Here is a 13,953-nt window from a genome sequence, read left to right on the forward strand (position 1 = left end):
GGATTGAATGTCTAGCTTGTGTCTCAGTGCAGAGAACTGTGTTCTCATCTGAACCTACATCCTGACTTAAATGACTCAATACAATGAACGATACAATATTAGATATATTTCAGTCCTATTTCAGTCCTAGTTATATTTCAGTCCTAGGACATGGTTTTCATCAATTTTCTGATGAATTTAAATAATCTTTGAAAGTTCCTTACTTAGACACTGTTATCCATGAAACACTTTGTGTTTGAACATAAAAAATTAAATGGTTTTCTAAGGAACCTGAACCTTATGGTTTCTAAAAGAAGATAAAAAGGTAATACCTTTGCCTTAGCATGCAAAATATTAATCTTTAATCAAAGCAATGTGTGTGTGTGTGTGTGTCTCGGTGTGTGTGTGTGTGTGTGTGTGTGTGTGTGTGTGTGTGTGTGTGTGTGTGTGTGTGTGCACGCACGCGCGTGTGTTTAATAATTCGCTAATTCTCTTTTGATTCAGGGATTTTCAGCCATCTGACATTGCATACCTGTAGATGAGTCATGTAAATGAAACTGTCTAGTGATACATTTAATACACAGCTTTCATTATTAACACTTAAACAATTATAGTAGCCCACTGGGGCGATCCACTGTGGGAAAAATTACTTTGAAACTAATCTTAAACCACATAAAGCACTTCATAACTGCTCTTGATAAAGGCTGGAAATGGCCAACAAGTAGTCATTCGTGACCCTTTAAATGCCCTTTAAGTTTGTTTGTTCTGCAGTCATAAAGATGAGAGCAAACATGGCAATATTGCAGGTTCTTTCTATAAGCAGTGATTTGCATTCTAATATATTTACCCTGGGAGTCTGAAGAGCAGGGGTGGGAGTGGGGTAGGGGTGGAGGGGCAGCGGACCCATGACCTTGGCATGGCATTACCCTACTGTTATTTCAATATTATTTCAACATCCAGCCAAAGCTCTTCAATGGAAGGGCAGTGCAATTTCATTCTGGCTCCCAGCCAAAATTGAAATGTCTCAGAAAAGGGCAGGAAATATAGTTTTGCATTCTGACCATGTAGGGAGAGGGTACACTGACTGGGCACTGGGTTACCATAGCGATAAACTCATAAATAAATGATGTGTCAAAGCACAAGGAGAGGACCAATCCACTGTCTTGCCATGTCCTGTGCTGGCACAGGGTATAAACCTTGCAGAGACTAGTTTGAGGACCAGATTTATATGTACAGTTTTCTATCAGTAAAGGTAAGAGGTGATATGACATTTTTACTGTGGACCTCTGTTTTACTGTTTCTTTCGTAATAGTTGAATAGGCATAAAAGAACATTCCTTGTCGAGATTGAGGTTCAGATTTGGAATACATACATGTGAAAATGTTAAATTAAATATGTTTGCTCATTTGAATTAATTTATTTAAATTCCCCGGCCATCGCCAAGGTAAGGTCAAACAGCCCAGACTATAATATTGTAATCCATAAAAAGTATAAAAAGTAAACAAAACAAACAAAACCCTATGGGTAAATAACCAGCTCTGCATGAATGGCATGGCATAAGTTTACAATCATTAATTGGACAGAGGTCTTGGAAATCTCATGGCAATATAGTGAGTAAACCAAGGTATGTAGTCACACTGTGATTTCAAAACATTGTTTATGAAAACCTTAGGACATATAATACAATATGTTACAATATGTTTTCTTTCCCAGCTCTTCTGATTTATTGTACCATGAGGTTATGCCAATAACCATAGTGTAGAGAAAATAAGTACAGCAAAACGTGTTTCATCTTATTTAATTTGTTACATTAATTTTAATTTAGATTAATTAATTTAGTTTTAATTTAAATTAACTAGTTTAATTTAAATTTTAATTAAGTAATTTTATTAATTTCAAGAGGTAATACATCTCTAATCACTTCTTACAGCTTTATAGAAAGTGTCACCACTTTCTTCCAAAAGTGTTCACTTTTGATGTGATAAATACCAATTCTGGGCTTTCTGTGTTGATCTTTCCATTTATAACTCAAAGTCAACTATATACACTTTGATGCATATTGTGAAACTTGCACAAAGCCTATTTACTCAAAGTAGATTAGTGTAGTTTTCTTGACATTTTTCATGGCTGACAGAGGTGATCATGGAGGTGCAGAGTTTTGCGAACTGTTGTTATTCAGTCTAAGAAACTATTTGCAACTCTTTTGACCACTGGTGCATCAATAATTGTCAATAATGGTCAATGTAGATGCATTCTTACGACACCTGCAGCTCATGACAGAATCAAAGCTAATCTTATTTGGTTATTTGGACATGACATGTTTTCATGCCAGGTGTGGTCTGTGTATTACAGCTCAGTTTAATCTGAATAATGTGGTGGTATGTGATTTTGGATACACAGGTTCCTCTAATGAAATCTACCAATCATTCTTCTGCAGTCACCTGAGAGCCTGATTGCAGATGTCCCTGATCAAAAGTGAAACATCTCAGGTGATTTAGGTATATTGCTTTCCATTAATTACTAGCCAGTTGTTTGCCAAATGGTCATCCTCAAATTCCACTCATTTGATCCCTTATAGGATAACTTGTCTCTATGTCAATGTTATTGTAATTCAGGATACAAACTACTATTATTTGATGACTGTAAGCTATCTATCTTCTCTGGGTACACTCCATTTTCTATTTTGTTTCTTGATTTTCAATTATATGTAGCTATATAGTAATGTCATTGTTTGGATTATTTCACTCTTGGCTAAAAAACATTGGGAAGTTTATACTTGTCTGGGGTAGTTGTGTATTTCTCTAACCAATACTGGGCCATGCAATAGAATGTAACCACAATACTACACCAATTAGTTAATGTCTATTTTGGATATTGGGGGGGAGGATATAAATTAACTTCCATGTTAAACCTATGACGCCCATGTTTCCATCATTGGTGGAAGCAAGAAAATAGAAAAATTAACCTAACAAACAACAATCCCATAGTGGCATTGTCTATGCACCCCCCCCCCCCCCCCCACAAACACACATGCCCTTAATATTTGTAAACATGAACTTACATGGCCCAGTGAAGCCTATTAAAATCATTTATCTAATCTACTCATAAGGCGTGACATTAAAGTAATGTAGTTTTATTGTAAATATTAAGATACAAGGATCACATGCTGACCCCTGAAATGAATGCAGCAGTAAACCTGCTGTGCACATTTATTAGCCATATTAATAGATGATTCTAGTCAAGGTGTGTGTTCCAATAAATCATTTCCTTAACAGTGGCTAGTGTTAGATTATTCTGAGGTAAAGGGGAATATCTACAGCACTATCCCGGGAAGTGTTCCAATCCAGAGGGTGAGAAAGGTCTTCTCTTATGATAGATTTTTAAACCACTGTGTCAGTAAGTTTCTTTTTCTCCTCAACTGCTACTTCAGGTGCATCTTACTGTGACCTTTTCATTTTTCCAGGGTCACTGAAGGCCAAGTGATTATGAAGTCACTGTAGAAGCTTTATTTTTTATTTTCTCACAAACAAAAAATTTTACACTTCACAAAAAGACAACAATGGTTGTGCTAAGCATTTAGCAAACAGCTGCTTTGGGAACACTGTATTACAGAAAAGCCCATTCAAGAAGGTCTGTAGATGTGCTTTTATCAGTCAAAGATGAGTAGCTTGCAGAAAAGGCGTTGGATTGTAAGACTTTCTGAGCCAACTGCAAGACAGGATGAGTATTTACAGACCTGACTAGACATGTCCAATATACATTTATTTTTCAGCATGAACTTCCTTTTGTGTCTGACTGCTGAGTCATTGTTGAATGTAATGGGCTTTTTCTGGGTCACTCAGTAGCAGAATTATGTCAAAGTCTTCAGTATGCATATGCAGCTTTCTTCTAACTTAGCTAATAATGCAAGAAATTAGAAAGGTCACTGTGCCCGAATAATGCTAATGAGAGTATATCAGAGAAAGAGAAATACTCTTTAGATAGAAAGTGGGAAAATTGCTCAAATGACTAAGGAATTAATGGGGTTTAACTCTTAAAATTTCATATATACTGTCAAATATCATGCCATCTGAGCCTTCAGAACAAAAGTAAATCAATTTATTAAGCCAAAGTGAAACAATCCAGATATAACACAAAATAAGCAGGGAACAACCTATATCCACAGTCACAGTGGTGACTGTTTGGTACAGATCCCCTACCTGTGAAGTTGGCAGCAGACAGGTAGAGCCAGGTGAGGGCTGGGACAAAGAGCAGGGCGAGGGAGGCAGCCAGGAACTTCCTGCGCCCACGACACATTCCCAGCATCCTCTGGGGCCAGAGAGGGGGCGTTCAGGAGGCTGAGCGACCTCTGTGTGGGCAGCAGCTGTTTGTCAGTGAGGGCATGGCACTGTCTGAAAAAGGGGGAGGAAAGACAGAGTGAAAATGAGAATGCAAACAAACATAAAACACAATAAAGTGCAGGAGAGCTATGAGGGCAATGATTTCTCCATTTATCTCCATAGATATGACACACACACAGCCTTGCATAATATCACCTTGGCTTTTACAGAGCAGTCTCCTTAGGGCATCTCAGCAATCTCTCAGCAAGATATAACGCTGTTTACGGACAGTGTGATCAAGCAGTTTGGTTACACCAAGGTGATATAGAGGTCTGTCAGCTGGTGTTAACAGTAGGAATATTGTAAGTAGATACTCAAGAACAAAAACAAGTATACACATACACTCCACACAAAGAAGAGTGGAGTCCAGCTCATACAGTTGAGTGGGGTAATGATAAATCAAAACAGAAGACAAAGGTTGAACGCAGACTCATGCACCACATGTTATCTCCTCAAGCCATTCCACATGCAATTCCCCAAAGACGCAACAGGAAAATCCATTTACCTGATTGCATGTCACTTAGTTACGTCAGACAAGCTACTAGGGGTAGATAATTATTGCTCCTGCACCCCCGGTATGATCCTCTCTAACCGAAGGAGACATTCTCACAGCGTATTACCATTCTGTTGCCACACAGGCCTGTGGCCCTTGGAGTAAGAGCTGAAATGTGCTGACACCAGTCATTCTGCTTGGCACTACAGGCAGGGCAACAGTCAGTTTCATCCCTTAACCTCCAGTGGGAGGGATCCATATTTAGACATCAGCCTCAGGCAATCCAGTGCGACAGTTAACAAACGTGAGAGAGTGCGTGGCTTTTGCTGCCATATCCCCAGCCCTGACCTACCATTCGTGCGAGCAGGTCTTTGGAAATAATTAGCTATTTCAACCATACCCTTTGTTTTTTAATCTGAAAGAAACACGAGGTGCATTAGGGCGATAGTGGGGGATGGGGTTGGGTGCCACTATAACAAGCAGAGAGAAAGACAAATGGCAGAAAGAAGCTACCCCAAAAGGATTTACACAGGGACTATGGAAAGAACACTGCAAGTAGAGTGTATGCAACATCAACGGTAAGCCTGCAGAGAATAGCATCAGTTGTCCTGCACTGTGTAAATAAGACTGCATGTTTATAAAATCACTCTGGCTGGAGAAAATATATGACCTTAACCTTCCAAACTTCAGTCTTTTAGCTGTTCAGAAATGACTGTGAATTATTCAGTAACTCCACTGAAGCTAATATGAAACGTATGTAGTTACAAGAGTGAGGAATCAGAGTCTGGGCCTGCCAGCATTTCTTGGAATGTAAGGGGTTAAACACAATGTTGCATTTTCAAAGTCACTTTGAAAGTCTGTGAGAACAGTGATTACATCCTTAAGAGTATTGGACTGTCATTCCTTTTGGTTAATTGGCTCCTAAACTCACACGAGGGAAACAAGGCCACTTGATGCCAGCACAGACTGCATAACTAGGCCATGCTGTGCGGTGGTGTCTTAACCAGCATATTAAGTCCATCACATTTACTCCAATCCAACACCTCCACCATCTGAGGTAATTGGGAAAGTATATTAATCTCTCTAACAGCAAAGCTGAGGGAAGAGTGCACCTTTCCCTAGTTTCTGAGTGCAGTTCTGAGAAGCTTCCTGTCAGGCAGCCAGAGAGAGACGCTCAGAGGTGAAGAGCCTCCTCGCAGCACCTCCTCCAGCAGCTGGAGAGGAGAGACACTGCTCCATCTACATCGCCCAAGCTGTGTCTCTCTCATCCTCTTTTTCTATGTCCCTCTTTCTCTGCCCACCTCCCTCTGTCCGATTTCTCATCATCATCAAGAGCAGATGATTGTGCTGAGAAGAGCAGTCCAGAGCTTTGTAGGGGGCAAACTGAGCTGAGCCTTGCATACCCAGGGAAAACACACTGATTAAAGGTGTGGAGCATGTTTTGTTTTCTATTACCTTGCTTAGCTCTCATTAACATGCTATAGGGCTATAGGAGACAACTACGATTTGACAGACACCCTGTTGGCAAGAAGGAGATTGGTGTGCCCTGAATAACAAACCATAAGATAATAAAATCTGTGTTTCACAAAATAAGGCTTGTGCTACTGCTTATATCAAAGCAACTTTCACAAGATGAATATTGGTTTAGTAACACTTAGTTGATAAATTATTATATTATTAATATATAAATGATTAGCCATAGTGTATCACCAGCCACTGCTTAAAGAATAGGCTATTTTTCTTCTGCTAGAAATAAAGAAATGAGAAAAAGAAACAATCGTCCTGAGCTATTAAAGTTCCCGGGGGTTTTATAAACAAAATTGCCCTTGCAGAATTGTGAATGAGTTTAAATGACCCCAGTGCACACACTGAAGTTGTAAAGTACTAAAGAAAGTTCTTCCTTTTGACCCTCAGGCATTTATGCCCATTTAAGCTTCTTCAATGCAAATTTAATGATTTTTAAAGCCATTTCTGAACTTTGTAGAAAGATTTTATAAAGGAATACATTTACATTTACAAGGACCCTTCAAACCTGAAATATCTCTTTAAAAAGCATGAGTGCACAAATAATTAAATAATGACAGTGAAAATGGAAGATAAAAACTGACTATATATTGTAAATGGATATGAGAGTGCTGGCATGAAAATATATTAGCCAAAGCTGCCTTTGAGGATGGGAGTGTTAATGAGAAAAGATACTCCTACATAATGGGAATTCACAAATAAGACTGCTCCCCTGATAATGCAACAAAACTAATAATAATTAATGTGAAAAAGTAAAAAATCGGGTAACTAATTCAAGAGTATTACACTTGTGTTGGGAATCTCAGTAGATACATGCACTGAGGCATTACAAATTCCCATTGCCTCAATCTGATTTTGTCTTCCATGGGACATCAATTACACATTAACTTTATAATGCTTCTGACGTCCTCACATAAAGTTTCTACAAATAAGCACAAGGCCCATATCTTTATCAGAGATACACTGCGGTTTCTATCCAGATGAAGGTGCTGTTAGCACTGCAGATACTACTAAATTCAAACTCCATAATACACACAAACACAGAACAAATAATTAATGTATGATATCAACAGCATCAAAATTCAAATCATCTTCCAATCCCTCAGCCATCTGTTTGACAGTCCTCCTCCCCCTTCTGTTCTACAAGACAAAATTAAATCGCAGAGAAAGACGTCCACTGGCAGATCTAGATCATCATGGGTATGATGCAAACTAAGAATGGAAATAGGCCAGACTGATGACAAAATACAAAATTCTAATGATTGCTAAGTTCAGAATGTGAATACAGTATTTATCAGCCCCTCGCCTCATACTGAATCAGAACAAGCATCTGCTTTTGTCACGGATACATGGTCTGTCTATCATCTCAGCTGGCCTCAGTCAGTGATATGTCTGCTTTGTAATCTCAGTGGAACTGTCCCAAGAGAGGCTCTTGTCAATCAATCTCTATACAATAAAGAGATTCACTCTTGCCATAAATGAGGTCTGTGAAACCGCACCAGCACACTCATAGCATATAGTTGTCTGCCAACAGACGCTTGTTCAAATATGCATGACTACATGTATATCAAAGGTTGAATAACCATATACACCTCAAACCCCTCCACTAATGTCCTATCTATTGGGCTTGTGGGAATGATAAAGGGGAAGAAAACAAAGTGTGGTGATGGAACGAACTCTCCAACCCACAGTCCCGTGCAATGCAGTGAGTCACTGCAAGACGGGAGGTCATTACGCTCTGAGCTACAGAATGCCATATTAAAACTCATTCCACTTATGCAAATGGTGCTCTTAGAAATGACACAGAGCCCCACTTGAATCTCTAATAAAAAATTAGCACATTAGACAGCTGGAGCCTCCAACCACTGAATGATCTGTCTCATTTTTCTTCATATATATATATATATATATATATATATATATATATATATATATATATATATAATGTAAACACACACCATAACATAGTGCACACCCTTATGTTATGGGGTGTGTGTGTGTCTGTGTGTGTGTGTTTTGTTGAAGAGGATTTGAGGGAATAACTGCAGAGGAAGTAAAAAATTTCCATGTAGTACACAAGGTTTCCAAAGAAACAAACAAAGAAAGAGATTTCATTTTAGACACAGGTCCTTTATCAGATGTGCAAGCTGTGGAAGTACTATACCAGTGAAGGAAACATCCATGATTTCTTTGGAAATCTTGTGCACTACACTGTAAATGTTATTACCTCTACATCTTATATATGGATCATATATGCACAAGTACACACACTTTGCCTGTGATGACTTTGAAAAGGGGATTTAGATTATGGTCTGTAAGAGATCCACTGTTATATATTAATCTGTTTTAATGTGCCACACAGTGCCAAGCTTTTGATATGTTGTGTGTAAGGTAGCTTCATCATTATCCCTTAGGCAGTAGAGTATGAACAAATATAATAAGTTTGAGATAAAAGGGAAATATAAAATCAGCAAACGAAAACCTATAAAAAAAGAGAAAGTTTATATGTTACCACGGGGGGTTGGGGATGGAGTCTAACTGTGCTCAGTTCACAAATTAGACAGGTCTATTGATTCCAAGTGATAAAATGTTTCTTCACAATATATTTTAAGACATGTGAAGCATAGAGACTTCAGACAGAGATAGTGTGAATACTACAACCTCAACATGCAACCTTTCCTTGGTTCATGGAACTGCAGATGGTTAGCATAAGCCCTGTACAGTAAATCCATTCCCCCCCATCAAAATGCATGTGAACCTACTGTTATAGAGTATTAATGGAACAGTTGCACAATCTTTGTTCAGAGTGAAAACAAGGATCTAAAATCTATTATGAACTGAAGAAGGCAGACATAGTGCCACTGACAAATATTGCTGAGGTCTGAAAGTCTCACGGAATCTCATTCAAATCTTCTGAGCCAGCTGGGCCATTTAAAAATAAAGAATAATGCTTGAAATAGCAGCTATATATCTAGGTTGCTGAGATGTTACTTCCATGGTACAAAGTTCTACCAATAGATCCTGACGTTGTGTCTACAATGTCGGAGAGCCACGAGAATGCAGCTGGCAATCCTCTTACTAAAAACAGGTGGAAACCAGGTAGAAAACTGGGCAGGGTTCCTCTTACCCTACACTGATTAAATCAATGTGCTAGCCACACAGTACCAACCCACTGAACACCCATTCACACTGAAGAGCATTCAGTGCTGCACGGGTGGCCGTTTAAACACTGAATTGGCTGGGTTCAAATGCTTCAAAGAGTGGCATGTGTTAGCCTTCATGTGCTCATCACTGATGATTAGAGTGACCTATAGCAATGGGAACTAGTGTCAACTCACTGCAAGAGAAAATGGGCAAAAGCTAAAATTATAGTTCTGCAACCAGCAAATGTAATTTATCAAAAGTTCACAGGCATTGAGAAATGACTTTTTTGACATTGAGCAGGTCCCCAACCTCCCAATTTGAAATCAAACTCTATATCCAACCAATGGGGAAATTTCTTCAATCAACTTTTTTTTTAAATTTCATTATTATGTTTTGTCTTTGTGGTTTTAATGGAAGACAGTATATTTGGGGCTTAATAAAACTTAATAAAGTTTACTAAAAACATGCAAAAACATGCCCCTGGATTCCTGTTCCATAGGTTTGGCAGAGCCCTGAGTGTTGTCAAATGCTTTCTTCAAACATGTGGAGTATGGCTCCAAAGATAGAATATCAACCCTTGAGAGTTTACTGCAAAGCTCGTCAAGTGTGTCGATATGACTGCGTCATATGCTGGAACACTTGCAATGCCCCACCGTGACTCCTAACTTGGCTGTGTCTTCTGCTGGACCTTAGTATGATTTAAATGCTTGCATCTGCTGCACAGAATTTATGTAGACACAAATACTTTCTCATATTTTCTGCTCTGCATTGGTGGCAACTGAAGGCCTTATGTGTAGCTCTGAGTACAGCCAATAGGAGATGAGTAAACACATTGAGAAACTGACAGTGTGGAGGACAGGAATGAAGGGTAGTGGAGTTAACTGTAGGGAAGGGGAAAGTAGCAAAGAAACAAGCAATCAGAATTAAATCTGCTATCTTGAGAGGAAGAACATTTTGGTGCTAATAAACTAAGACAGGGTGAACTCATTCAAGGGTCAAGGTTAAAGGCTTTACCTGGGAAAGCATCAGCAAAACCACAAATAGTTTTGAAACATATTTTCTTTTCTTCTATTAAAAATAACCATCATCCCTTGTGAGGGCACTTCTAGTAAAAGTACTGCTTAAAAGTTCAAATAGGCTACGTTTAACCACTTGCATCACAAATGTTTGTGTTCAGCTGTGCTTTATGCTGATTGTGGCTGGGGGATCCCTGGATACACAACTGTCCAAAAGGAACACAAAGTTCCCTGATCCTACTGGCATGCAATCTGCCAAGCCGTCGGGCACTGGAACCGGAACAAGAAAATGGGAAAAATTGGAAGAAGAGCCCTTGACCACTTGCCCATGTGTGTGAGGGTAGATGAAGTGATGTCAGTGAAGAGCAAAGTATGGGGGCGGGTCACGGTACAGGATGCAAGTTTATTCCTATGCAGCCATGTCAGCACCACATTGCATATGACAGTGGTGCAAAAAAAAAAAAAAAAAGAATAAGAAAACAGACGCAGGAAATAAAACATCTTCAAAAGAAAAGAGCAGTATCCCAACAACACCCATTCCCCTTCACACGTCATATTCATAAGCTATTCCAGCCAAGGTAATTACAACCAACACTCAGTACTTTAGCAAACAGGATCTTTCACTTGGCCTTCGTGCACAAGCAGTGTGTGGGTGTGTTTATGTATGGCTTACCTGAAAAATATATTGCTATTTTGCATGTTAATGGAAAACATTGGCTGATTATGCTTTGTGCAGTTTCATCTAGGTGAATTAACATAAGTGATAAAAGAAAAAAGATCAAACCCTTACTTCACTTTTGTCATTTAAGTTATTCTTGTGAGACACTGCATCCTCATACTAAGACATTCTAGAATTTGGCTTCATTGTGCTGTGACTGTCAGGAGGTTAAGCCTTTGTTCTGTTTTAAAGCGAGAGCACTGACACATTTCACCTTAATAAGCAAAGGGGAGACTATTATTCAATCACCAAGGGTCATGTAAAAATAGCGCAATATGCACATGACAACCTCAGGACAGAAATAAGGTCATGGAAATAGGACGTCCATTAAATTCTACAGCTACAAATACAATTCTTCTGGGACCATGATTTTTCCTGTTTCCATTTTATGACAGAAAGAAGAGCAATGAGTGAGGTTTAAGGAAAGTTTATGATGTTGTTGATGATGATTTTTTGAGGTTTACCATGACCCTTATCTTAAGAGTCATAGCTCATTCACAGCATGCCAGCCTGTCCTGATAATTTTAATCTTAAGCTTTAAAAGAATTGTCTCGCAAGGCTAATTATGGTCCGGATAAAACATAAAATGCATCAAAAGAACCGCATAGATCAGTGTTTAAAAACAATGTTTAAAACAATCATTGTACTTTAAAACGTGGCAATTCGAAGTCCACAAGACAAAATGCCAAAGACTAACTTTTGACAAAACTGAGCTTGGCGTCGGAAAACCACGCGCTTCTGAGTCGTCTTCGGCGCACCATCACTGTGATCAAAATTAGACATCACAGAAAGCAGACAACAGTCTTGAAACATGTTGTCCCGCCCTTTTGGTTTGTCTGTTTTGCTTGCTTCTTTCACAGTGAACGTTTTCATAGTTTAAATAAATAAATACATCTTAATATTACTACACATTATTAATGTGTAAGGCGGAGTGAAAGTTTAAATTTCTTTAATTATTTAATTTTAACTTTCCCAACAGCGTAATATAGTTACCGATCCTTCTTCGAGTAATGTATTGAGTATTTGGTGTATATATTGGATTTTTGTGGTGTCTTTGAAACTCCTGTTTATGTGTCATTTTACAAATATACAACAAATATATACACGCAAAGTTAAAATCAGCAGATTATTATTTGATTTAGCTGAGATTTTAAAAAATGTCACGGCATAATCTAACTGAAATTCTTCTGATATTTTAGTTCATCGGTGCTATTAATAATCACCGCTACTGTTGGGAGTTTGCTTACCTTTTGAGATGATAGAGACTACCCCGCTTCGCAGCCTCAAAAGATTGCTGTACAGAAAGATTGGATATTTTAGTCTGTAAGTGGGTGAAATGTTGATCTTGGCTAAGGTGGCGTCAGGACCCTCTGCGACTGAACAGCTCCGACAGCGCGCAGACAGACGGGAGCAGTCGAACCCGTAGGCTTCCCTGAGTGGACAGCTCCGTTTCAGCGTGGACCATAAGACGACGGAGCTCGCGTCTAATTTGGCACGCAGCTCGAATAAACCCTTCGCTTACAGGCATATGCATTAATCGATCAGTCTTGCAAGTTTGGGAGACGCATTCAAACAGGCCCTATTTCCCCTACGCCTCTGCTATGCTGGAGATTCTGACAAAACGACATTACGAGAGAGTTCTTCTAACTTCCTTACAACGATATCAGACAGTGAGTCCCCAGAGTCCCCGCCGTGGTCAAAAAGGACTGCGCACGGTGGTAAGAAAAACGGGGACAATTAATTCAAAAGTTTCAACAGAATTATATATTTTTAAATAGGTTGTAAAACACAATGATGGTGTGGTATGCAACGGTTGCAATTCAGGTTATTCTATAAGTGTCGAACTGCTGTTCTTTCCCGACAACTGCCTCACACAAAAACACAGCGCTGACGGATCGTCGAGTCAATATGCACCGCTAGGAAAGTTGCACCCAGACGCACAAATTCCGCATTAAAAAGAATGCGATAATTAAAATTCCACTCTCGTTTGGCTTGTCATCACAGTCCCAACATAGAAAGCGTGTTTGTGTTCATTTCTAGACTACCGTTTCATTCCAAATAGTCCACAGTGTCCGAATTCAGTCAGTGCAATAGGCCTGTTTTGTCCACTGTTTCTTTTTTTATCATTCATTATCTAAGACCGCCCCAAATCGCTAGTTGCATATGCTCTGTGGCGGCGCGATGTACTCCGACAGTGGCTTGAACACAACAGTCCCTTCATCCCAGCATCCTCCCGTAATGACAAGCACGGAGGATCCAATCCACGCGCACCTCAAAGATCTTCCTTTTTCTGCAACTGCGCTCTGAGTAAAACGTGGCAAGCTATTCTGTAGGACTGGATTCTAAGTTTCTGACATATAGAGCCTGGCTTCACCGCACCATAAAAGCGAGATCAGTGACTGGGTTTTTCCCCCATCTCTCATTGAACGAGCCTCTGTTGTGTGAATGAGACAAACTGTAGTGTGAACAAAAACGAATACGCTTTGTTGTTGTTGCTGTTGTTTTATATCCCAGTAATATAGTAGATGAAAGAATTAAAGAAAAACGAACGCAACCAGCCTTGTAATGGTCGAAACCACGAAGTTTGGAAGGAAACCTTCAAATATCTTATTAATCATAATTTATACTCGAGAATTACGTAATGGCTAAGAAGATAAGATACAACTGGACTAGCTCAAAAACGATTCCTTCCAATTGCCA

The 13,953-nt window shown here is 39.2% G+C and overlaps 1 protein-coding gene across 1 annotated transcript in view; it reads right to left on the reverse strand.

Moving 5' to 3' along the window:
- large1 (LARGE xylosyl- and glucuronyltransferase 1) overlaps positions 1 to 13,477 on the reverse strand; it is a 32,133-nt gene extending 18,656 nt beyond the window's left edge. Inside the window, 2 exon segments of the mRNA XM_027003922.2 lie at positions 4,179 to 4,370; positions 12,501 to 13,477. Coding sequence (XP_026859723.2) covers positions 4,179 to 4,284 — 106 coding nt within the window. The 5' untranslated portion in view covers positions 4,285 to 4,370; positions 12,501 to 13,477.
- Between the last annotated feature and the right edge of the window lie 476 nt (positions 13,478 to 13,953).

The sequence above is a fragment of the Electrophorus electricus genome, chromosome 7 (assembly GCF_013358815.1).
Source record: "Electrophorus electricus isolate fEleEle1 chromosome 7, fEleEle1.pri, whole genome shotgun sequence".
NCBI classification, from domain to species: Eukaryota; Metazoa; Chordata; class Actinopteri; order Gymnotiformes; family Gymnotidae; genus Electrophorus; species Electrophorus electricus.